A 25,979-nucleotide genomic window follows, 5' to 3' on the forward strand; every position below is an offset into this window, starting at 1 on the left:
GGTTGTTTGTACTACCTAGACACGGCTAATTGTGTGCGGTTTCGTGTATTTGTTGTAAAAGCCGTTCGATGCCGCTAGCTAAAGTATGTTGTTATGGTCAGAAGGTAGCTCTTTGACTTTCATTCAAATGAACAGGGACCATTTTTTTGGAACTGTTGTTTCCCAAAACGCTTCACAAACACTCATCCAATATCACATTTTCACTGTTTTGATTTTCAATATGTAACCGGTAGTGTTTCCTGTTTCCACCTTTGGCCTTGCAAATGATAGATAGATAGATATAGAGATAGATAGATGGATGATAGATAGATAGATATAGAGATAGATAGATGGATAGATAGAAAGATATAGATAAAAAGATGGATGGATAGAGTAGATATAGATAGATAGATATAGATAGAGTAAATAGATATAGATAGATAGAGTAGATACAGAGTAGATATATAGATATAGATAGAGTAGATAGATAGATGGATAGAGTAGATATAGATAGAGTAGATATAGATAGATGGATAGAGTAGATATAGAGAGATATAAATAGAGAGATAGAGTAGAGATATATATATAGATAGAGTAGATGGATAGAGTAGATATAGAGTAGATAGATAGATGGATAGAGTAGATATAGATAGATGTATATAAATAGAGAGAGTAGAGATAGATATAGATAGAGAGATAGAGTAGAGATAGATAGATAAAGATAGAGAGATAGAGATAGAGATAGATAGATAGATATAGATATAGATAGAAGGATATAGTAGATATAGATAGATGGATGGATAGAGTAGCTATAGATAGAGAGATATAGATAGAGAGATAGAGTAGATATATATATATATATAGATAGAGTAGATGGATAGAGTAGATATAGATAGAGAGAGTAGAGATAGATAGATAAAGATAGAGAGATAGAGATAAATAGATATAGATAGATGGATAGAGTAGATATAGATCGATAGATAGATGGATAGAGTAGATATAGATGAAGTAGATATAGATGTGGTTGAGAGCGGTTAATACAATCATACTGAATGGTTCCTAGTGGTTTCGCCGCAGTCCTATTCCGTGTACATACAACATATTTTACAGGTTTTTTTTTCGTTATAACATGAATTTCACTCTCTCTCTCTCTCTACCCGTATTCTATATGGTGTACTGTATACAGGGGGGGTATACTGTATACCTGTATAGGTTTTTTGAAGCATTTTTGAAGGGGCGCCGCTACTTCACTGATTTTCAGTTTTTGCGGGTAGTCTCGGTCCCCATTAACCCCGAAAACCGAGGGATTACTGTATTTGTTAGCTTGGCTCAGATGCGTTAGCATTAAGCTAGTAGACTCAATGGAAGGGCCGAACACTTACCTTCTCTCTTGCTGTTGTGCAGACATTTGACTTTGGGCAGTTTGGTGAGAAGCTGGCAGTCACTCCCTGAAAAATAGAAATAAATGAAAAGATAATAACGGGGGAAAATGCAGAAATTGCTGCGTATACTGATGAATTATTAAAATTAACGACAGGACGAGGGTTGGCGTTTGCCCGTAAATGAGTTTCGTTTTGCGGATATGCAAAAAATCCTGCGACGAGCATCGTTCCCATTGTTTACATGCGGCATCTATTATTCAGAATATTTTCATTTTCCTCAATTATAGGACGAGAAAATAACTTGCTCGAACTTGTTCTGCTTTTCTTTTTTTCTTCTTTTTTTTTTTGCAGGCGTACTTTCCATTTAGGGGGGTAGGACGCGGTGGCGAGCAATGTTCACTGTGATTTTCCTTACGGGTCTGAGCGTTCATACAAAGTGGGTGAGCAATGCTTGAAATAACAGTGAGCAACGGCAATCCCAAGTGTGGCAAGATAATTAATGATCACAAATGTCCAAAACTCGACATCAACTTACATTTTGCTGAGTTTCCGGCAATGCAAAATTATTTTTCACTACAAACGTAATTTGTTTTTACAATTCTTTCACAAAATATCCATTTCTTTTTTTTCCTGGTATTTTTTGTTGCATAATACTAACATTTTTGGGGTCTTATTTCGTCGGTTGCACGATACACAACTGTATTTGATTACATTTTTAGTGGAAGTACAATGTTGGCAACAAGATTGACTTGGTATCATTGAAAATGATTTGAATGCAACACAAACTTTTACTTCTTTTCCCTGTTTTTTTTCTATTTTTCTTAATCCCTTTTAAAAAAATCTCATTGTGCTAGCTGTTACTTTTTTCTTTTTGTTCTCTGTTTACGTTTTTTCCTTTGTTTCTTTCTTTCCTTTTTTCTGGCTTTTTCCTGAATTTTCCTTCTTTTTTTCTCAGCTTTTCACTACTTTTTCATTTTGGTATTTTTTTCTTTTTCGTTCTATTCCCCCGTTCCTTTAAGTCATTTTGTGCACAATTTTACATAATATTTGGTCATTTAGGGATGAAAGAAGCAAAAACAACCCGAAGAGCCGTTTAGGACCCGAAAGAGCCGGTTCCTTTTAGTGAGCCGAGCCGAAGAAGCCGGTTCTCGACAAACTCTACTAACTTTCCTCAACTTCGTTCTACTTCGACTCGACTTCAAAATACCGCAATTAGGACATTTAGGACCCGAAAGAGCCGGTTCCTTTTAGTGAGCCGAGCCGAAGAAGCCGGTTCTCGACAAACTCTACTGACTTTACTCAACTTCGTTCTACTTCAACTCGACTTCAAAATACCGCATTCAGAACACAGCTTCAGGGGAACCCGTGTATTTTTCCCTTCATGCACTGTAACTTTGACTGAATTCGCTTCTTAATTAGCAATTTCGAGCCCTGATTTTTGCGAGCTGGCTAGATTTTCTTGTGCGCTGAGAATGTGCAGGCAGTGCGCGATGGCGCACGCACGCAGTTTAGAGGGGACATTGGTGGCTAGTCTCCCGGGACGAACGGTCGCAGCTGGATGACCGTTGCGTTTCGTGACCGTAAAATAGACGGTTCACTTTTTACCTGAATGGCTGTGCACACGTGCGTGTACATTTGAGGTGACTTGATCGTTTTAACTCGTTGCTAAAACCATCCTCATAACGCAAAGCATTTCATGAAGCATTTTGTAAAACAGAGGGCTTTTCATTCAATTTAATTACCCAATTGTAAACTATACCAAAAAATCCATCCATTATCTGCACCGCTTATCCTCAGTAGGGTCACGGGGCTGCTGGAGCCCATCCCAGCTATCTTCAGGCAGTGGGCAGGGGACACCCTGAATCGGTTGCCAGCTAGTTGCTGGGCACACAGAGACAGACAACCATTTACATGCTTACTCACACCTAGGGACAACTTGGACTGCCCAGTTAACCTGACATGCATGCAGTGTTCCCTCTAAGCTGCGCGCGTGCACGATTGCGCACTGCTCGCACATTCTCTGCGCACAAGAAAATCTAGCCGGAGCACAAAAATCAGGGCTTAAAATTACTCATTAAGAAGCGATTTAAGTCAAAGTTACAGTGCATGAAGGGAAAAATACACGGGTTCCCCTGACGCTGTGTCCTAAACAAGTACAGAGTAGAACAAAGTTGAGTAAAGTTAGTAGAGTTGGTCGAGAACCGGCTTCTTTGGCTCGACTCACTAAAAGGAACCGGCTCTTTCGGGTCCTAAACGGCTCTTCAGGTTGTTTTTGCTTCTTTAATCCTAACATGACCAAATATGATGTAAAATGATGCACAAATTGACTTAAAGGAAGGGGTCAATAGAACAAAAAAGGAAAAAGTACCAAAATGAAAAAGTAGTGAAAAGCTGAGGAAAAAAAGAAGGAAAAATTTAGAAAAAAAGCCAGAAAAAAAGAAAAGAAAGAAATGTAGGAAAAAAGTCAATAGAGAACAAAAAGAAAAAAGTAACAGCTCAGAAAAATAAACACAATGAGATTTTTTTTCAAGGAATTTAAAAAAAAGTAGAAAAAAAACGGAAAAAAGAAGAAAAAGTTTGTGTTGCATTCAAATCATTTCCAATGATATCAAGTGAATCTTATTGCCAACATTGTACTTCCACTAAAAATATGATTAAGTACAGTTCTGTATCTTACAACCGACTCAAAAGAGAAAAATAATTTTGCATTGCCGGAAACTCAGCAAAATGTCAAGTTTTGGACATGTTTGATAATTAATTATCTTGCCACACTTGGGATTATGGTTGCTCACTGTTGTTTCAAGCGTTGCTCGCCGACTTTGTGTGAACGTTCAAACCCGTAAGGAAAATTACAGGGAACATTGGTCCCAACTGATATCTATGGGTCCCCAAAATTTAGTGTTATCGAGGTTGACATTGTAAATCGGCGACAAATATATCATATGAATATTCATTTAGTATTAATCATCACAGTAATTGGTAATACAAAAGGAGTTAACACTTCAGATTTTTCAGTTCACAAAAATATTGTACATTATACAAAATAATATTGCTGAAATATTAGTCTATATATTCATGAAGTTTTAATCATCACAGTAAATTGATAATACAAAGCAAGTTACCACTTCAGATTTTTTAGTTCATATATTCTTCGTGGTTTGCTGCCCCGCCACAGTTGTAATGCCTTCTCAAGGTCCAATCCATTATCATCCTCCTCATAGCGTCACCAGGAATATAATTGAGTCCATTTTGGCAGAAAAGTCCTTTTCTTGCTAGGAGTATTTTTTGTTTGTTTTCTTTCGTCAAATGGTTGGCTTCAACACACGTGTTTTCCTTGCCTCCGCGATCTTCCGAAGAATTTCTCCGACGTTTTTTCGTGCCGGAATTATTGCCGTTGTTATCACTTTCTGCATTATGTTTCGACTTATTATTGACACTGAAGAAATTACCAATTTTGTGTTGATTTTCACCAAATACTAACTGTTTTTTCGGAGGCATGCTTTGCCTTCAACTTCCCCCGACGACAACCACCACAACAATGACTTAATCTCGAAACAACGAGATCTCGTTTGCCGAGATTGGCGTGCAGACAAAAACTCGAATGGCGAGACCAAAACAACAATGGCAAATCTTCCTGACAAAAAGTTTGGACTGCGGTAAATCTTTGTTTAAAAATAAATGTAATCGGGTAAAAATGACAATTTTGTGTCAAAAAAGTTGCGTCCCAGGGACGCGTGTTCCATTTGAGACTATGCGTCCCCAGCGAAAATGATGCGTCCAGAACGCAGGGACGCGGGCAAACCAGAACACTGCATATCAGAATCCCTGTTTTCGGCCTCTGCCATGAGGCAAGTGAATAGCATGCCTCACTCAACATCTGCAGATGCTCGGCACAGCAACATGTTACATTCTAATTGTATTATAATATTCATATTGTGAAAATTCGGCGATTTTGAAGACGACAATTGTGCAGTTATTTATTTTTTAACACTGAACATATATAACCATTTCATATATTTATAATTTCATATACTGTAAATTCCGGACTATAAGCCGCTACTTTTTTCCCTAACTTTCAACCCTGCGGCTTATTCAGTGATGCGGCCAAGTGTTGCTACCATTGACTGCCCTGTCAAAGCTATATTATTATTAAAGCTTTGAAAACTCTCTCGGTGTTCGTTTTTTTTTGTAAATATGTGTAACCCATGTATAATATGTATTTGCAACTGTATATTTTTGTAATGTATTTATTTGTATTTATTTGAGACACTTATTCTGATATGTTTTGCACGGGTGAACGAAAAAGGAGGGGAGGAACAAACGCGGGGTGCCGAGTTTAAGTGGGGACCGCTAAAGGTGAGGGACGGACAAGGAAAGAAGAGGGGGTAAAAAGTTGGTTCAAGAAAAAGGAGTTGCGTGAGTAAATGTGTTCATCTGATATTTTTTTCCCACCCTTACCTTTGGAAATATATACTTTTTTCCCTTGGATTACTTTCAACGGGACCCGGACTCTGCAGGTCTGCATCAAACCTTAAGTACAGGTATCATTTTCCGTTCATTTTGCCGGCTGTGATTTTTGGACCGTGGACTTTAACGAAGGACATTTAGTTTCAATCGTGGGACTTGAAGTCGGGTTTGGGTTAATTTTGTGTTTGTGTTACATGTTTAAATGTGGGCGCATGCGGCTTATATACAGGTGCGGCTTGTGTATGGACAAAATCGGTTTTCCTCTTCAAATGTGGTGGTTGCGGCTTATAATCAGGTGCGCTCTATGCGCTCTATAGTCCGGAATTTACGGTATACATGATGACAGGTGAGGCACTGTTGTATAGTCTGCCGACATATGTTTTTGTGGTGCGAGTGCACGTTCTCACCGTCCTGGCTGAAGTCATCCACCAAAATGATTTCATGGATGAGGTGAACAGGAGTTCTGTTTAACACACTGAAAGAGAAAAAAACATCGCGTCACACGCGCAAAAGCACACAAAAACCTCCATCGGCGAGCGTAGCAACACGTTTGATTGAAGACGGGGAAAATGTCAGGCTGAGGAAAAAAAAATATTTCATTAAAGCTCCAGATTGAGACATCAAAAATTCATAAGTTGCACGCGGGAAAAAACGAGAAAATGTACTATCGTCCGAGCGCGGCTTATATTTGCAATATTTACACTCGGCTTTGGCCCTCGGCCGCTGAGATGACAGGGTGAAGACGGCTTTGCGTCCCAATTTGATGTCTTTGTTCGCGTTCAAATTGTTTCAAATTACAACGTTGGAAATGTCAAGTCGAGTCATTTTTATTTGTGACGCCCTTAATCACAAAGAGCAGGGGTGTCAAACATGCGGCTTGCGGGCCAGATCGGGCCCGCTAAGGGATGCAATCCGGCCCACGGGACAATGCTCGGAGAAGCGGAAGAGAAAAATGAGCTGCAGGTTGAAAAATATGCACTTGCCAAAGGCAGGTGCCTTTCACAAATGCTGTACTTGTATTTCTTTCTTTTTTATCCCTCTCACTCTCACTCACTGTTCCACCCTTTTCCTCTCACTCCCTATCTACCTCTCTTTCAGTGTTTTTTCCTTTTCTCCCTCTTTCTCCATTGCTCTCCTCTTCTCTCTTTCTCCCCTTCTCTCTTTCTTTCCTTCTCTTTTCTCTCCTTCCCTCTTTCTCTTGTTCTACTTCTCTTTGGATTTCTTTCTTTCTCTCTCATTATTTCTCTTCTTATCTATTTTGTTTCTCATGCTCTCTCTCCCTTTCTCCTTTTTCTCTCTTTCTTTGTCCCTTTCTCTCTTTCTTTGTCCCACCCTCTACTTTTCTCTCCTTCTCTTTCTCTCATTTCTTTGTCTCTTTTTTCTTTCACTCTAATCTACTAGTCCGGCCCCCGACAGAATGTTTGTTCTATTGTGTGGCCCCCGAGTTAAAATGAGTTTGACACCCCTGACAAAGAGTCTCAAAGGGCTGCACAGGTTATTGCACAGACTATTATTTCAGACTACAGTGGAACCTCGGTTCTCGACCATCATCCGTTCCATTTCTCTGTACGAAAACCGATTTGTACGATCACAGAAGCCGTTTTTTCCCGTTAAAAGTCATGTAAAATTGTTTTAATCCGTTCCAACACCCTGAATGTTTATCTTGAATATTTAACGTAAAGCTAACCCAGGCTAATCGTACGTTCGCGTTAGCGTAATAATCCGTACGAAAGATTACGCTAACATGAACGTGTAAAAATAAAAAAATCAGGTCGTTTACGCGTCATTTAGCACCCGGGTCTCCACAACAAGTGGTGAGCGGTTAAAGGATAAAGAAAATAATTATGAATAGGATTTCTTACCGGTCGGCAGAAGCCATGCTCTATACCTGAAAGAAGAGAAACTCGCACACCTTCTTCATATTTTGCTATTATTTCTTTCTTAAATGCAATAGTTGTACGCACTACTCCTCTTTTTTCACCTGTAGCAACTTTGCTGCTTGCACCAAGCTTCTTCCGAGGCATAATTAGGGCTTAAAACACTCCGTTCACCAATATTAAAAACGAACGCAAAAAGGAGTGCGCGGTCACGTGACAACAGTTCTTCACGAGGGGTGGGGGCAATCTACACTCGTAAGCCGCTCAGCGTCGCCCCCTAGCGTACCGGCGTACAAACTCCGATTTTTTGAACGAAAAGCGAAGCAAGAATTTCTCGAAATTTTTGGTCGAGAACTGATTTGTTCGAACTGAGAGGCGTTCGAAAACCGAGATTCCACTGTATTATGACACCATCCCCTGATCTGGAACCAACATGAGGGCAAGGAAAAACTCAAAAACCTCAACATGAGGAAAATGAAGAAACCTTGAGAAGGGACCGCACATGTGGTAATCCCCCTTTCGGAGTGACCAGGCTGCAATGGATGTTGCAATTATAAATATTATTTACAGATATTGTCAACAAAAATATAGGTTATCCATATGCTATAGAGTAGAAGTGTGTTTTAAGCTTAGATCTAAACATTTCCACTGAGGTTGCAGAACAGATCTCAGGGGGAAGACCATTCCACAGCACCGGGGCCCGGATGGAGAACGCTCTCGAACCTGCGGATTTCTTCTTGGCTCTTGGGATCACCAGTAGACCGGCGCTTTCAGAACGAAATGGAATGACAAAGATTTAAATGTATGTAGTTAGAAAGCCGACTAGCTTGTAGCAATAGTAGCCAGTTTTTGAAGGAATCAGGGTCTCGAGCAATGTTCCCTCTAATTTTCCATGGGTCTGAGCGTTCACACAAAGTCCGTGAGCAATGCTTGAAACAACAGTGAGCAACGGCAATCCCAAGTGTGGAAACCAAGTCATTATCAAACATGTCCAAAACTTGACATCACCTTACATTTTGCTGAGTTTCTGGCAATACAAAATTATTTTTCTCTTTTGAATTGACTCATGTACGATTGCCTACAAACGTCGTTTGTTTTTACAATTCTTTCACAAGATTGCCATTTCTTTTTTTTCCTGGTAACTTTTGTCGCATAATACTAACATTTTGGGGGGCTTATTGAGTCGGTTGTAAGATACAGAACTGTATTTATTCACATTTTTGAGTGGAAGTACAAGATTCACTTGATATCATTGGAAACTATTTGAATGCAACACAAACTTTTTCTTCTTTTTTTCCGTGTTTTTTTCTACTTTTTTGAAAATTCCTTTAAAAAAATCTCATTGTGTTTATTTTTTCCAAGCTGTTACTTTTTTCTTTTTGTTCTCTATTCACTTTTTTCCTACATTTCTTTCTTTTCTTTTTTTCTGGCGTTTTTCTAAATGTTTGCTTACTTTTTTCTCTTCCTTTTGTCTCTTTTTTTCTCAGCTTTTCACTACTTTTTAATTTTGGTATTCTATTCTTTTTTGTTCTATCCCCCCTTCCTTTAAGTCATTTTGTGCATCATTTTACATAATATTTGGTCGTGTAGAGATGAAAGAAGCAAAAACAACCCGAAAGAGCCGGTTCCTTTTAGTGAGCCGAGCCGAAGAAGCCGGTTCTCGAAAAACTCTACTAACTTTACTCAACTTCGTTCTCCTTCGACTCGACTTCAAAATACTGCATTCAGGACACAACGTCAGGGGAACCCGTTTATTTTTACCTTCATGCACTGTAACTTTGACTTAATTCGCTTCTTAATTAGTAATTTTGAGCCCTGATTTTTGTGTGCTGGCTAGATTTCCTTGTGCGCAGCTTAGAGGGAACACTGCTGAAGACTGTACTATACAAGAGTGTATAAAGCTTTACCAAATATTTGGAAAAAATTTGTGCAAAGTGGGGCAGCACGGTGGGGCAGTGGTTAGTGCATGTGCGGCACAGTTCTTGTCTTGGGAACCTCCTGCGTGGGTTCAAATCCAGCTCCAGACTTCCTGTGCGGAGTTTGTATGTTCTCCCTGTGCTTGCGTGGGTTTCCTCCGGGCACTCCGGTTTCCTCCCACGTTCCAAAGACATGATTTTCAGGTTAATTGGCCGGTCCAAATTGTCCCTAGGTGTGAATGAGCGAGTGAGTTGTCTGTCCCCGTGTGCCCTGCGATTGGCTGGCAACCAGTTCAGGGTGTCCCCTGCCCACTGCCTGATGATTGCTGGGATGGGCTCCAGCACCCCCGCGACCCTACTGAGGATAAGCGGTGTAGCTAATGAGATGAGATGAGGTGTGCAAAGTGCAACAGGATGTCTGCTAAGCCCTCAAAATTCAACATGAATTCTGCTAATTGTGCAAACTTGTCACAGACCAGGAACGGAGACGGGACCCAGTACTTTACTCTATTTTCCAGACTACTGGGCCATAAATGCATAGTAAGGTAGAAAAAGACACAATTGAGTATACCGTGTTTTCCGCACTATAAGGCGCACCTAAAAGCCTTTATTCTTTTCAAAAACTGACCATGCGCCTTATAATACAGTGCGCCTTATATATGGATCAATATTAAGTCACAAAGTCTCGGAACTAAGGCAAGCAGCCGCCGACTCGATTTCCCCCCGAAGGCCAAGTCGTCCGCGGTGTATGCTGGGATTTATTTACCGGCGTTTCATTGGCTAACCAATGTGTCAATCATCATTTGAATCAGTCACTGTTGGTTAAAGTTATTTGGAGGTAAAGGGGGCAGATCCTTTTTAGCATTTACAGGCTCGCATAGGTTAAAGGGGCGAAACAAACCCTGCGATTGGCCGAAAAAGAGGAATGTGAATCACACGTTGGGTTGCACTACGGCATAGAGAAAACATTTTTTACTATTCTTTTTTTGTAAATATTTGACTCTCCTGGATTTACTACACTCACGGTTGTAAGAAGACCATGGTTATGTATCATTATTGAACGTGATGGCTGCAATAGAACTTAGGTGAGCTACGCGGCTTTATATTTTCTCGGTATCTTGTTTTAGAACGATCTTGATGTTTCTGTGATGAGTCTATTTTTAAACTAAATTCAATTCAAAGTGTTTATTGTCATATGTACAGAAAAGAACCCCGTTTCTCTGCACAATCAAATTCTTACTTTGCTGTCCACACAGCTGCCAGCAAAAAAATCAAATGGAAACTAAGGAATGGTTGGCATTTCTTGAATTCCAAGACTTTAACCTTCCGAATGATATTTGGAACGATGCATTTGAGTGACATCGTACAGACACTGTTTCCGTATATGTCTGAGACACGTATTTGCCTCTTTGCAAGCTTTGGGAATGTTAAGGGGATAATAAGTTGGACTGAATCATCCGACTGTTTTGTCCACGTTCCCATTGTAGCGCCTTATAATCCGGTGCGCCTTATGTATGGAAAATATAGGACTAAAAACTATTTTTTGGGGGTGCGCCCTATAACCCGGTGCGCCTTATAGTGCGAAAAATACGGTAAATTAAATTTGTTTCACAAACTTAAGAAGAAAAACCTAGTTTTCTTGTTCTAAATATTTATACATCGCAGGAACAGCCAACTGAAAAAAATAGGGCACGTTGTCCAGAAAACCAGGGGCCTTCTTCCCCTTAAATTTTTAACTGGGATTTTTTTTTCCCCAATGTGTTTGAAATGTTAATGAGACATACTGTGCAAAAACAAACGTAAATTTAATCCCATTGCATGATTATGATCCTAATGAGCTGCCTTGAATTTATAGTGGGAAAAATATGATGATAGCCTCAGAGGGGCAAGGGAAGAATCACAAGCAATGTTCCCTCTAAGGTGCGTGTGTGCGCAATTGGGCACCGCCCAGAGCTTTTCTGCGCACAAGAAAATCTAGCCAGCTCACAAAAATCAGGGCTGAAAATTGCTAATTAAGAAGCGAATAACCGTAAATTCCGGACTATAAGCCGCTACTTTTTTCCCAAACGTTCAACCCTGCGGCTTATTCAGTGATGCGGCCAAATGATGTCATTTTTCTGCAACTTCTTGGCTTGTGCATACAGTGGAACCTCGATTCCCGACCATAATCTGTTCCAGAACCCTGCTCGAAAACAGATTTGTTCAATCACCGAAATCATTTTTCCTATTCAAAATAATGTAAATCGTTTTAATCCGTTCCAACACCCTGAATGTTTACCGTGAATTTTTAACGTAAACATAAAGCTAACCCGGGCTAATCGTACGTTCGCGTTATCGTAATCTTCCGTACGAAACATTACGCTAATACGAACGTGAAAAAATAAAAAAAAGGGCTAAAACACTTCGTACACCTATATTAAAAGCGAAAGCAAAACGAAGCACGTTATATCATTATTATTAAAGCTTTGAAAACTCTCTCGGTGTACCATCTTTCTTTGTAAATATGTGTAACCATGTATAATATGTATTTGCAACAGTATATTTTTGTCATGTATTTATTTCAGACACTTATTCTGATATGTTTTGCACGGGCGAATAAAAAAGAAGGGCGAAATAAACGCGGGCTGACAGGAAGTGGGGACCGGTAAAGGTGGTGTTAGTGGACGCGGCGGACAATAGTGGATATATATTTTTCCCACCCTTACCTTTGGAAATATAAATTTTTTCTTGGATTACTTTCAATGGGACCCGGACTCTGCAGGTCTGCATTAAACCTTAGGTACCATTTTTTGTTCATTTTGCCGGCTGTGATTTCTGGACTGTGTACTTTTATGAAGAACTTTTAGTTTCAATTGCAGGACTTAAAGTCGGGTTTGGGTTAATTTTGTGTTTGTGTTACATTTTTTTAATGTGGGCGCATGCGGCTTATATACAGGTGCAGCTTGTGTAAGTACAAAATCGGTTTTTAAAATGTGGTGGGTGCGGCTTATAATCAGGTGCGCTCTATAGTCCGGAATTTACGGTAAGTCAAAGTTACGGTGCATGGATTTAAAAATACACGGGTTCCCCTGACGCTGTGTTCTGAATGCGGTATTTGGAAGTCAATGTCGAAGTAGAACGATGTTAAGTAGTCAATAAAGTTTTTCGAGAACCGGCTTCTTCTGCTCGGCTCACTAAAAGGAACCGGCTCTTTCGGTCCTAAACGGCTCTTCAGGTTGTTTTTGCTTCTTTAATCCCAACATGACCAAATATTATGTAAAATTATATACAAAATGAATTAAACGTATGGGGGGGGGTGAATAGAGCCAAAAAGAAAAAAAGTACCAAATTGAAAAAGTAGTGAAAAGCTGAGAAAAAAAGGATACAAAAGGACAGAAACAGAGAAAAAAGGGCAGGATTTTTTTTTAAAAAGCCAGAAGAAAAGAAAGAAACAAATAAAGGAAAAAAAGGTAATAGAGAACAAAAAAGCAAGAAAAAAGTAACGGTTAGAAAAAAATATGAAATGAAATGATCTGCGTTTATATAGCGCTTTACAATGTGCTTCACATTCCCCAATAGCTGCCTTGTATTGCAGCCATGTAAGACGCTAACCTTCTTATTGGGGGTGATAGGGGTTCAGTGTCTTACCCAAGGACACTTCGACATGTAACACGGACGAGCCGGGATTCGAACTGGGATCCCTTGATCCCAAGACGAGCGCTCTACCTCCTGAGCTACTGCCGCCCCCTCAAATGAACACAATGAGATTTTTTTAAAAAGGAGAAAAGTAGAAAAAAACAGGGAAAAAGAAGAAAAAGTTTGTGTTGTATTCCAATAATTTCAAGGCAATCTTGTTGCCAACTTTGTACTTCCACTAAAAAAAATGATTAAATACAGTTGTGTATCGTGCAACCGACTCAATAAGCCCCCAAAAATGTATTTTGCGACAAAAATACCAGGAAAAAGTAACCCCCTCTTCTTTCCTTGTCTGTCCCTCACCTTTAGCGGCCCCCACTTAAACTTGGCACCCCGTGTTTGTTCCGCCCCTCATTTTTTGTTCACCCGTGCAAAACAGAATAAATGGAAATCTTGTGAAAGAATTGTAAAAACAACCTTTGCAATTGCACATGAGTCAATTCATTCAAAAGTGAAAAATGATTTTGCATTGCCAGAAACTCAGCAAAATGTAACGTGATGTCAAGTTTTGGACCTGTTTGCTAATGATTTAGTTGCCACACTTGGGATTGTCGTTGCTCACTGTTGTTTCAAGCGTTGCTCACCGACTTTGTAAGAACGCTCAGACCCGTAAGAAAAATTACAGGGAACATTGATCACAAGGCAATCATTAATGCTAGGTACCACAAACAGACGTTAACGATCCATTCTAATAAAGATGCGTTCGCTGACGCGTAATCTCATCGGGAAATACAATATCCATCACGTGCGGCTCTACCACCGGTAGTACTACAAAGATAACAAGGAATCCTCAGATCCTAACAAGATAAATAGAAATATAAGCAGGGATCCCCGTGAGCCACTGAAGGCCCGCAAAGATGGATTCAAATATAAGCAGCTCGTCCCACTGAGATAAATATAAACAATCAACATAATGAGGCGCGGGAAGACTTTGCCCACTGTGGCGATTCGAGATTGATTTGAGGATATCCGCCAGTGGACGTATTTTTACTCGACATTTTATTTACTGCTCGTCCCTCCCACAACCGAGCAGGCGAGCGGATGCTAAAAGTGCTAAGTGAGCTCTTCGGAATTGTGCAACGAAGGCATCAAAGATGTATTTTTTTTACTACTTTTAATATTTAGTTTATACTGCTATTTTGTATTTATTCATTTTATTCAGCCAGATATATACAAGAAATCATTTGACACGCGAATACTCAATAATGATAAAATAATAGATTTAAAAGAATAAAAAGGGTAGAGTAAAAACGACATTGTAGTGCATAATACAAGGTAATTATATAGAATAGTTTAAAAATAAAGAATATGTAAATAACAAGACTGGAGTAGAATAGGTCGGAGGAACCCCGTTGGCATAATAATACTATACATAATAACCTAAATCAATTCCCGTTGAACATACGGATAGCGGAAGGGTAAAAACTCTCTTTAAGACGTGAAGTTTTGCTCGCAATGGAGCGAAGACGGCGACCCGACGGCAGGTCATCAAAGTACCTGCGAGCAGGGTGACTAGGATCGTCTATGATTTTTAGTGTCCGTTTTCTAGTTCGATCGATGTAGATACTTTGCAGGGACGGGAGGCCGGTACCTATTATTTCCTCTGCCGTCCTCACTACTCATTCCATCTTTGACAATTCTGTCACCACGATAGCACGATATCAATTGACTAGAATGAATTGACGGACTCCGAAAGATTTGAGTTGAAGAAGGAAGTAGAGCCTTTGTCTGGTTGACTTTAGAATATCAATAGCATTGAAAGTCCATGTGAGGTCAGCTGACAAGTAAGTACCCAGAAACTTGAATGAATGGACCAGTTCCACCTCACTACGATTAATTGACAGTGGCACATGCGGGGGAGGCTTAGTACGGAAATCTATTATCATCTCCTTAGTTTTACCTACATTCAATAACAGATTACTCTCATGACACCAGGTGGAAAGTGAATCAATTTCTGCTCGGTATTCAGTTTCGTCTCCATTTGAAATAAAGCCAGTAACCGTGGTGTCGTCTGCATATTTAGCGAATAGTCGGAATTGGGTTGACAATCATGTGTGAATAGGGAAAACAAAGTTGGAGATAATGGACAGCCCAATAGAACATGAATCTTTCTCACCAATGCGAACGGACTGTTCTCTATTGAGAAGGAAATCTAAAATCCAATTTGATAGTAAAACAGGAAAATTGAGGTCATGAAGAAGTTTGAAATGCAGTTTAGAAGGAATGATAGTGTTAAAAGCAGAACTAAAATCTATGAATAAAACCCTAACGTATGAATTCCTATGCTCAAGATGACTTAGAATCTCATGAATACAAATTGAAATGGCATCATCTACACTTCTGTTAGCACGATACGCGGATTGGTACGGTTCTAGATTCGATGGTAGATAGGACTTCGTGAATTTCAACACGATCTTCTCGAAAGTTTTCATGATCACGGACGTGAGTTCTATGGGTCTATGATCGTTCAAACATGAGAAATTGTTCTTCTTCGGGACCGGTACAATTGTAGCGCGCTTCCAACACGTAAGTAAGTATGTCGGCGAGCGATGGCGTGTCGAGAGCGGAAAAAACAGGTCAGTAGCCGGGACGGGGGAGCAAAAATCGTGGTCGGGATCAGAAAAAGGGTGGGAGCCGGGAAACAGACGGGATGGCAATAACTGACAAAATAGAAAGAAGAAGACCCAGCACAGCCATAGTTTATAGTTATTCGGCTTAAATGCCAGTGTATACAATCGTAGAAATATTTTTTTCAAACACTATACGGCTTTTTCTTTGTTTTTCTTTTTTTATCCAAAGATGTCAATAATTTATTCACAGATTTCATAGTAAAAACATAATTATGATATGATAAATTATTTTTTAAGTCACCGATTTCCACTTTTCCTTATTGCAGGCTTTGTTTTCCTCCGGAGGGCGGTGTATGAGGGGGTGAGGGACAGACAGAGATGGCCGGATCCAACTCTATGTTTGATCTTACTGTACACACGGTCCAGGGTTTTTTCCCTACTTGCTCAGTCCACGTATTAAATGAATTGGGGAAGTACAGTCCTTAAGCATGCCCGATTAAAGTCGCCGGCGACGATAAAAGCTTCGTCAAGGTGTGCAAGCTGCTGTTCATTGATAGCAGCGGGCAGGAGATTTAGCGCTATGCTAACGTTAGCATCCAGTGGAACGTTAGCATCCGGTGGAACGTAAACAGCAACCACAATGATCACAGTTAGCTGCCTCGGTAGATAGAAGGGTCCACACCACAGGTGTCAAACAGGCGGCCCGCGGGCCAGATCAGGCCCGCTAAGGGGTTGAATCCGGCCCGCGAGACAACACTCAGAGAAGCGCAAGAGAATAACAAGCTGCAGGTTGAAATATGTCAACTTGATGTTGCCAAAGCCAGGTGCCTCGAACAAAGACACTGTACTTGTATTTTCTCTCTCTCTCTCTTCCACCCCTTTTTTCCCACTCTCTGTCTCTTTTGCTCTATGTGTCTCTTTTTTTCTCTTTCTTTGTTCCTCTTTGTCTCTTTTTCTCTGTGTGTCTTTTTAACCTTTTTTGCTCTAACTTCCTTTTTTCCTTTTCTCTCTTTTCTTTCTCTCTCTTCCATTTTCCTTCTGTCTTTCTTTCCTTCTCTCTTTTGCTCTATTTCTCTTTTTTCTCCTCTCTCACTATTTCTCTTTTTAACTCTTCCATTTTCCTTCTGTCTTTCTTTTCGCCCCTCTCTCTCTCTCTCTGTCTGTTTCTGTCTGTCTCTGTCTGTCTGTCTCTGTCTCTCTCTCTCTCTCTCTCTCTCTTTCTCTCTCGGTTTAAGAGGACAAGACCGTCAAAGCGATGCTAATCTCATCACTCAACTTCTCTCAGTCCCTGTCGCTGCTGATGAGGCGATCAATTGTCAGATTGTGGCTTGATTAAATATCGACAAGGACAGCTTACCCCCCCCCCACCCTCGCGAGTGAGCATTTTTTTTTATCGTAGCAGCATGACGGCTCACGCCAGGAATCAAAGCTAGCGAGCGCCGGCCCCCTTCCAGCGTCCATGTGAAGCTTTATCCGGTTAAATTGAAGAGACAACGTAGGTTTTTATCTTTTCCTTTCAGCCCACCGTTACTAAATTGCTAAATTAAAACATGAAAAGATTAGAAAATAGTCCAAAGCACTTGACTCACTTTGGAAAAATGATTTGCTGATCTCAACTCATTATTTTAACATTTGGCCCTTTAAGTGCAACGGACAGCGAATAGGTTCATTCCAAAGACTTTATGAGTTTTAGCATATGATGGACCCAAGCGCAGGAAGCAGGAAGCTCACAATACACAAAAATTATTTACCGTAATTTCCGCACTATAAGGCGTACCTAAAAGCCTTTTTTTTTTTTTTTCAAAAGCTGACCATGCGCCTTATAATACAGTGCGCCTTATTTATGGATCAATTTTAAAATTGCAAAGATTTCCAACTAACTTGCAGCCGCCGACTAGATTTTCCCCCGAACGCCAAGTAGTACGCGGTGTATGCTGGGATTTATTGACCGGCGAGAAAGAAAGATAGATACTAGGGAATGGTTGGCATTTCTTGAATCCCAAGACTTTAACCTTCCGAATGATATTTGAAATGATGCATTTGAGTGACATCGTACAGATACTGTTTCTGTACATGTCTACGACACGTCTTTGCTTCTTTTCAAGCTTTGGGAATGTTAAGGGGGTAAGAAGTTGGACTGAACCATCTGACTGTTTTGTTCACGTTCCCATTGTAGCGCCTTAAAATTTCGGTGCGTCTTATAGTGCGGAAAATACGGTGTATATATGTATATATGTATGCCAGAGCCATATTCCCCTAGTTCACAGGTACCAAACAGGCGGCCCGCAGGCCAGATTGGGCCTGCTAAGGGATTGAATCCCTGATTATAAGCCGCACCCACCACATTTTAGGATGAAAACCGATTTTGTACTTACACAAGCCGCACCCGTATATAAGCCGCATGCGCCCACATTTAAACATGTAACACAAACACAAAATGAACACAAACCCGACTTTAAGTCCCGCGATTGAAACTTAATGTCCTTCATTAAAGTACACAGTCCAAAAATAACAGCCGGCAAAATGAGCGGAAAATCCAGTTAAAGTAACCCTACCCGACCCTGGTCATCATTTGATTCCTATTTAGTTTCTTTTGTCTTTTATTAGCATATTTGGTATCGGAGTCATCCAAAAGTCATTGAAAGTAATCCAGTTCAAGTAACCTACCCAACCCTGGTCATCATCTACATTGGACAACTGGCTGAGATGGGAAGCTGCAACGTCGCTGTCTTGGACTTCTTGAACAGTTTTACCTATTACTCAGGGTTGGGTAGGGTTACTTGAACTGGATTACTTTCAATGACTTTTGGATGACTCCAATACCAAATATGCTAATATGCTAATAAAAGACAAAAGAAACTAATTATGAATAAAATGATGACTCAAAACACGTGGTAAGCTTTCTCTCCTGGCTTTGATCTCTTTGATCTCCGGCAAAACGAACATAAAATGCCACAGAAACAAAATGAAAATAAATCCAAACAGCTTGCCAACATCATTTTTGCAGTTACTCCCCAAGCCTGCACAAAATGTAGTCATTTTGTTCATATTTAGTTTCTTTTGTCATTTATTAGCATATTCGCTATTGGAGTAATCCAAAATTAATTGAGAATAATCCAGTTAAAGTAACCCTACCCAACCCTGTAGTATGTAACATCCTACATGCCCACATTTCCCGTGTAAATTATAACTTTATCTTCTTTGTTCCTTCATCTTCTTTGTTTTCTTTTATCCTCACTGTTAAATGTGAACCTGGAGTGCCACGTCCAATTTCGTTGTCACAATATGTTCAACCCATTTTGTAACAATGATAATAAAGGTATATTCTATTCTATTCGATTTTATTTCGATTCTCAGGGTTGGGTAGGGTTACTTTAACTGGATTACTTTCAATGGCTTTTGGATGACTCCAATAGCAAATATGCTAATAAAAGACAAAACAAACTAAAAATGAATAAAAGGATGACTCACAACACGTGGTAAGCTTTCTCTGATCTCTTTGATCTCCGGCAAAACGAACATAAAATGCGACAAAAACGAAATGAAAATAAATCCAAACAGCTTGCCAACATCATTTTTGCCATTCCATGTATTCCGTTACTCCCCAAGCCTGCACAAAATTGAGTCATTTTCTTCAGATTTAGTTTGTTTTGTCTTTTATTAGCATATTTGGTATTGGAGTAATCCTAAAGTAATTGAAAGTAATCCAGTTAAAGTAACCCTACCCAACCCTGGTCGTAATTGTATTCATATTTACTTTCTTTTGTCTTTTATTAGTATATTTGGTATTGGAGTAATCCAAAATTCATTGAAAGTAATCCAGTTCAAGTAACCCTACCCAACCCTGGACTCATAATTGTATTCATATTTAGTTTCTTTTGTCTTTTATGAGCATATTTGGTATTGGAGTAATCCAAAAGTAATTGAAAGTAATCCAGTTAAAGTAACCCTACCCAACCCTGGGACTCATAATTGTATTCATGTTTAGTTTATTTTGTCTTTTATTAGCATATTTGGTATTGGAGTAATCCAAAAGTAATCGAAAGTAATCCACTTAAAGTAACCCAACCCTGGAACTCATAATTTGATTCCTATTTAGTTTCTTTTGTCTCTTATTAGTATATATGGTAATGGAGTCATCCAAAAGTAATTGAAAGTAATCCAGTTAAAGTAACCCTACCCAACCCTGTACATAAAGATGTTCCGTAGATCCAGAAAGTGTGTTTCTTTCAGTGGTGTTCATTAGTGAAGAGGAACCGGGTGTGTAAGCGAATCAAACATCACGTTTGCGCCTCGACTCATAAATTATGCAAATGAGAAATGTTCTCTCGCCGCACCGCCGTGCCGGAAAATAATAAATATCTATAAAAAGTCACGATTACCAGAACAAATGTCTCCGAGAAATAAGACGGCAGAATGTGTTGCGAACTCACCCACTAAAAACAAAAAGACTGGGAAACGGTCGGAGTTTCCGACTCTAGGAGACACACACGAACCCAACAAAGGAAAATAGGGACGAGCGGCGTGTCCCAGAGAGACAGATTGTCTTTTAATTGGTTGAAAACTGCAGAGCTTTAAGGAAGCCTGCAGGGAAAGAACAGGCAAGCACACACACAATGTCCTTTGTGAGGAGTAGTCAGTCCCTACACACCGGCTGCTATAATGAGCTGAACCCAGGCCAAGGTTTGCCTGCGTTAGTGTGTGTGGACCTGCTGATACCATCAGAACGAGAGAGATGGTGCCCAGATTGAGGGCCATGTGCAGTGTTCCCTCTAAACTGCGTGTGTGGGCAATCGCGCACTACCCGGAGCTTTTCCGTGCACAAGAAAATCTAGCCTGCAGACAAAAATCAGGGCTCCAAATTGCTAATCGAGATGCGAATTAAGTCAAAGTGACAGTGCATGAAGGTCAAAATACACGGGTTCCCCTGACGTTGTGTTCGAAATGCGGTATTTTGAAGTCGAGTCGAAGTAGAGTAAAGTTAGTAGAGTTTGTCCAGAACCGGCTTCTTCGGCTCGGCTCACTAAAAGGAACCGGCTCTTTCGGGTCCTAAACGGCTCTTCGGGTTGTTTTTGCTTCTTTCATCCCTACACGATCCAAATATTATGTAAAATTATGCACAACATGACTTAAAGGAAGGAGGGAATAGAACAAAAAAGAAAAAAATACCAAAAAGAAAACGTAGTGAAAAGCTGAGAAAAAAAACAAAAGGAAGAGAAAAAAAAAGGAAAACATTTGAAAAAATCCAGAAAAAAAGAAAAGAAAGAAATGCAGGAAAAAAGTAAATAGAGAAAAAAAAGAAAAAAGTAACAGCTCGGAAAAAATAAACACAATGAGATTCTTTTGGGGGCGGCAGTAGCTCAGGAGGTAGAGCGCTCGTCTTGGGATCAAGGGATCCCAGTTTGAATCCCGGCTTGTCCGTGTTACACGTCGAAGTGTCCTTGGGTAAGACACTGAACCCCTAATACCCCCAATAAGCAGGTTAGGGCCTTACATGGCTGCACGGCCGCTATTAGGAAATGTGAAGCACACTGTAAAGCGCTTTGGGAAGTCATTGACTTGAAAAAAAGAAAAAAGTAACAGCTCGGAAAAAAGAAAGATTTTTTCAAAGCAATTTAAAAAAAAAAGTAGAAAAAAAACACTCAAGCTTAAAACACACTTCTATTCTATAGCATATGAATAACCTATATTACCTGTTGACAATATCTGTGTATTATTTGTTACTGGAGCATCCATTGGTATTGGAGTAATCCAAAAGTAATTGAAAGTAATCCAGTTAAAGTAACCCTGAGTGCTATACAAATAAACGTGACTCGACTATTGTATTCAGAATTGGAGCACCATTCAAACCTTTGCTTAGCTCCTCCACTTTAATGTATTTGGTACGTACCTCCTGACCGTGCGCAACAGGGTGGAGCGTGCCTCATTGTGGAAGGTGATGATGATGGAAGCTGCCGGGAGGTCGGCGTCGTACCGCAACTCGCTGCACCTGCGAATACATTTCAAAGCAAAACTATTTAGAACAATTCTCACACATACGGACTTTTTTGAACCAGTTTGGACATAAAAATGTCATGTCCTGCACGGTTGTCACGGTGCCCAGCTGGCCCCTCCCCTTGACACCGGCTGAGACGCATTGGACTGATTGCTTTTGGAGTACTTAAGCGCGTTCCTTTGCACTGTGCGTTGCCGGAACGTTTTTCAAACCTGGTTAAACTTTGTGAGACTTCTGTTAAAAGCTGTTGAATGCCTAGTTCTGTGAATCTGCCCGGATTTGATCCTGTTTTGTTTTTGGTCTGATCTGTTTATTTTTGACAATTTTTTTTTGTTTGGATTTCTCATCCACTCCGCGACCATCGATCCCCGAATCGAGTGTGCGCACCCTCCTCATCCTTCCCCCAATAAATTGTGAGTACGTCTACGCGAATAGGTCCTTTTTTCCTGTTTCCCGCTCCGCTTCGTGACAAAAACTCTTGTTAGGGAAATTCCCACTCCTGTTTACTTTCAGTTTCGTTTTTACTCAGCCTTAGTAATGCCTTCTTTGTATCAAAGTAATGGTCAGCTTTTTGGAGGGCACACTTCTTATAGATATCCTGTAGCACATTTGTGCCCAGAATATTCTGTAACAAAACTTCTAAGAAACTGCTCAACTCAGCTTTTATTTTGACGGTCTTCCAACCTGGATAGAAAACGAACACACAGACGGAGGAAAAGCCCTTCCTTGTTTAGTTAATGCTCCTGGACATAAATTATATATGACCAACTCTCCCACACACACAAACACACACACAAACATTTGAAAACTGTCACGACCAACCGGTACAAGCAGTGGACCCAAATGCGTAACGTTTCACACAATGCTTTATTAAGGGATCGGAGAAGTAAGGGCGAGAGGAAAAATACAGCAATCTGGTGATCGCTGGGCAGGAGGAGCGGGAAGCCCTTGCGAATGAAGTGTGGTCGGAGATCAGAAGAAGTCGGGCAGCCGGGACAGGAGACGAAGCGTGATCGGAGATCGGAACAAGTCGGGTAGCCAGGACGAACGGGAAGCCAGGGATCGGGGATTGATACAGGAAACAGAATCAGGATACAGATAGCCGGGACAGGAGAAAGGAGCTTGGATCGGGAGCGATACAGGACACAGAATCAGGATACAGATAGCCGGGACAGGAGAACGGAGCTTGGATCGGGGATCAATATAGGAAACAGAATCAGAATACAGGTAGCCGGAACAGGATAACAGAGCTTGGATCGGGAATCGATACAGGAAACCGAATCAGGATACGGGTAGCCAGGACAGGAGAACAAAGCTTGGATCGGGGATCGATACAAGAAACGGAATCAGGATACGAGTTGGTGGGACAGGAGAAAAGAGCTTGGATTGGGCATCGAAACAGGAAACAGAATCAGGACATGGGTAGCTGGTACAGGAGAACGGAGCTTGGTCGTAGATTGGAAGCAATTCGGGTAACCGGAAACGATTTGGATTAAAATGATGACTCACAACACGTGGTAAGCTTTCTCTCCTGACTTTGATCTCTTTGATCTACGGCAAAACGACCATAAAATGCGACAGAAACAAAATGAAAATAAATCCAAACAGCTTGCCAACATTATTTTTGCCGTTCCATGTCTTCCGTTACTCCCCAAGCGTGCACAAAATGTAGTCATTTTATTCCTATTTAGTTTCTTTTGTCTTTTATTAGCATATTTGGTATTGGAGTCATCCAAAAGTAATTGAAAGTAATCCAGTTAAAGTAACCCTACCCAACCCTGGCCGTGGCTTAAAAAAGCCAGACAAGGACTGCTGCAGTTCATTTGCGTCCGGAATATTCTGCAATAAAACTTTGACCAAACCGTTCATTTCAGCTTCGAAATTGACCGCCATACAACCCGGATAAAAAAAAGAACGCAAGGAGGAAGAAAAATCCCGTCTTTTTTCAGTTCACGCTGCAGAGCATGAATTATAAATGAGCAGCCAACTCATTAAAATACAGCCGACAACAATGTGAAAGTAGAGGCGCTCGCCGCTGGGTCAGCACGTGTTCCTTTTTCGACTCAAAGACACACACAAAGACACACACCAAACGAGACAAAGATGGCCTTTCCCTTGCCACTGATGGATGGTTGACATTTTGCAACAAAAGCAAGTGTCAGCCTCACTTGCGGCCTTTCTAATCTGTTGTGCCGTAACTCCCCGTGACCTGCTGAAGTGCCCTTGAGCCCGATGGGAAGTGCGAGATCACGCAACCGTGAAATAAAAGTATCGGGGGATCGTTAAGCAGCAATTAGTTTTTTGGGGGAGGAAAAGGTGGAGGAAGACGCAACAGGAAGTCAAACTTAGGACCAGTGTTCACTCTAAGCTGCGCGCGTGCTGAGGAAGACTGCAACTTCTTGGCTTGTGCTTGAATTATATTAGCGTAAACATACCCTCATCATGCAAAATGCAAAAAAAAAAAAAAGGTACATGACGCAGCTTTCAAGCTAAAAGCAATCGAGCAGTCCGATAAAGAAGGAAACAGAACTACTTTATAAATATATATATAAAGTCAAGTCAAGTCTTGATATAAAAATAAAGCTACGACTTTGATGGCTTCAGTTCTAAGGAGGAAGATGAGGACGGTTTACCGTGATTTTTACAAGTACGGTATGTTTTTTTTACCAGACACGTTTACTGTGTTGCGAGCGTCTTGCTAGCGTGTTGCTACCATTAACTGCCCTGTCACAGGCAGCGTTTGGGATGAAAGTTATATTATTATTATTATTATTAAAGCTTTGATAACTCTCTCGGTGTATCGTCTTTCTTTGTGAATATGTGTAACCCATGTATAATATGTATTTGCAACTGTATATTTTTGTAATGTAATTTTTTGTATTTATTTTAGACACTTATTCTGATATGTTTTGCATGGGCGATGAAAAAGGAGGGGCGGAACAAACTCGGGGTGACGGGAAGTGGGGACCGGTAAAGGTAAGGAACAGACAGACCTGTTTGTGGACGCGACGGACAATAGTGGATATATATTTTTCCCACCCTTACCTTTGGAAATATACACTTTTTTCCTTGGATTACTTTCAACGGGACCCGGACTCTGCAGGTCTGCATCAAACCTTAAGTACCGCTATCATTTTCCGCTCATTTTGCCAGCTGTGATTTTTGGACTGTGTACTTTAATGAAGGACATTTAGTTTCAATCGCGGGATTGAAAGTTGGGTTTGGGTTAATTTTGTGTTTGTGTTACATTTTTTAATGTGGGCGCATGTGGCTTATATACAGGTGCGGCTCGTGTAAGTACAAAATCGGTTTTCCTCTTAAAATGTGGTGGGTGCGGCTTATAATCAGGTGCGCTCTATAGTCCGAAATTTACGGTATTAATAATAATGTTCGCCAATATTTGCACTCGGGGTAAACAAGCTGGAATTTTCCCTTTTTCTATCCTAATGCGTTCTTTATGCAAGCCGACTCCACAACATTAAATGTGATACTGGAGTGCCAAGTTTAATTTCGTTGTCACAATATGTTCAAACCATTTTGTAACAATGACAATAAAGGTATATTCTATTCTATTCTATGGGCCTTTTTTTGGTCCTATGGCCAGAGTTGCTCAGTGCAATGAAAATTTCATCCATGCTGGTGTTTATCGTAACCAATCTTGCGTGTTATTTACTCTGGAACGCCGCTCTCCCCTTCCCTTTCTGTCACCACTCCTTATTGTCTCGCCAAGGGATAGACTCGACTCGGCTCTCCGCGTGTATATATTTCCCCTATCGCATCCCATCATGCACCTCCGTGCCGCCATCTCCACTTTTGCAGCACTTGATTTATGCAGCGAGCTACAGCCCCGAGCAGCGATCGGGAGATAAAGGCCGACCGGCAACACGGGTGTGCGGTGGTTGTGTGCGCTTTGGTGTGTGTTTGTGGGTGCAGACACACAATGGAAGCCACAGATGTCCAGACAACATTTGTGCTGACGGATGACTGATGTCGAAGCCGATTCCAACACGCTTTCGTACTCTCCCGATGTGTGCTCGTCGTAGCCGGAATGAAGAAACAGGAAATCACTGGTGAGGGGAGGGGGACGCGCTTATGAAGGGGGGGAAGGCAGATCAGGA

General features: G+C 40.7%; 1 protein-coding gene across 3 annotated transcripts in view; it reads right to left on the minus strand.

The window, feature by feature from the left end:
• galnt14 (UDP-N-acetyl-alpha-D-galactosamine:polypeptide N-acetylgalactosaminyltransferase 14 (GalNAc-T14)) overlaps positions 1-25,979 on the minus strand; it is a 144,920-nt gene that overhangs the window by 44,304 nt on the left and 74,637 nt on the right. For all 3 annotated transcript variants that reach the window (XM_088325432.1, XM_088325431.1, XM_088325430.1), the window contains exons 3-5: positions 21,757-21,855; positions 6,236-6,303; positions 1,362-1,427 (exon numbers count right to left, since the gene is read on the minus strand). In XM_088325432.1, coding sequence (XP_088181558.1) covers positions 1,362-1,427; positions 6,236-6,303; positions 21,757-21,855 — 233 coding nt within the window. The remainder of the gene's footprint in view (positions 1-1,361; positions 1,428-6,235; positions 6,304-21,756; positions 21,856-25,979) is intronic.

Source organism: Urocampus carinirostris, chromosome 20, assembly GCF_059441175.1.
Source record: "Urocampus carinirostris isolate Australia breed hairy pipefish chromosome 20, RoL_Ucar_1.0, whole genome shotgun sequence".
NCBI classification, from domain to species: domain Eukaryota; kingdom Metazoa; phylum Chordata; class Actinopteri; order Syngnathiformes; family Syngnathidae; genus Urocampus; species Urocampus carinirostris.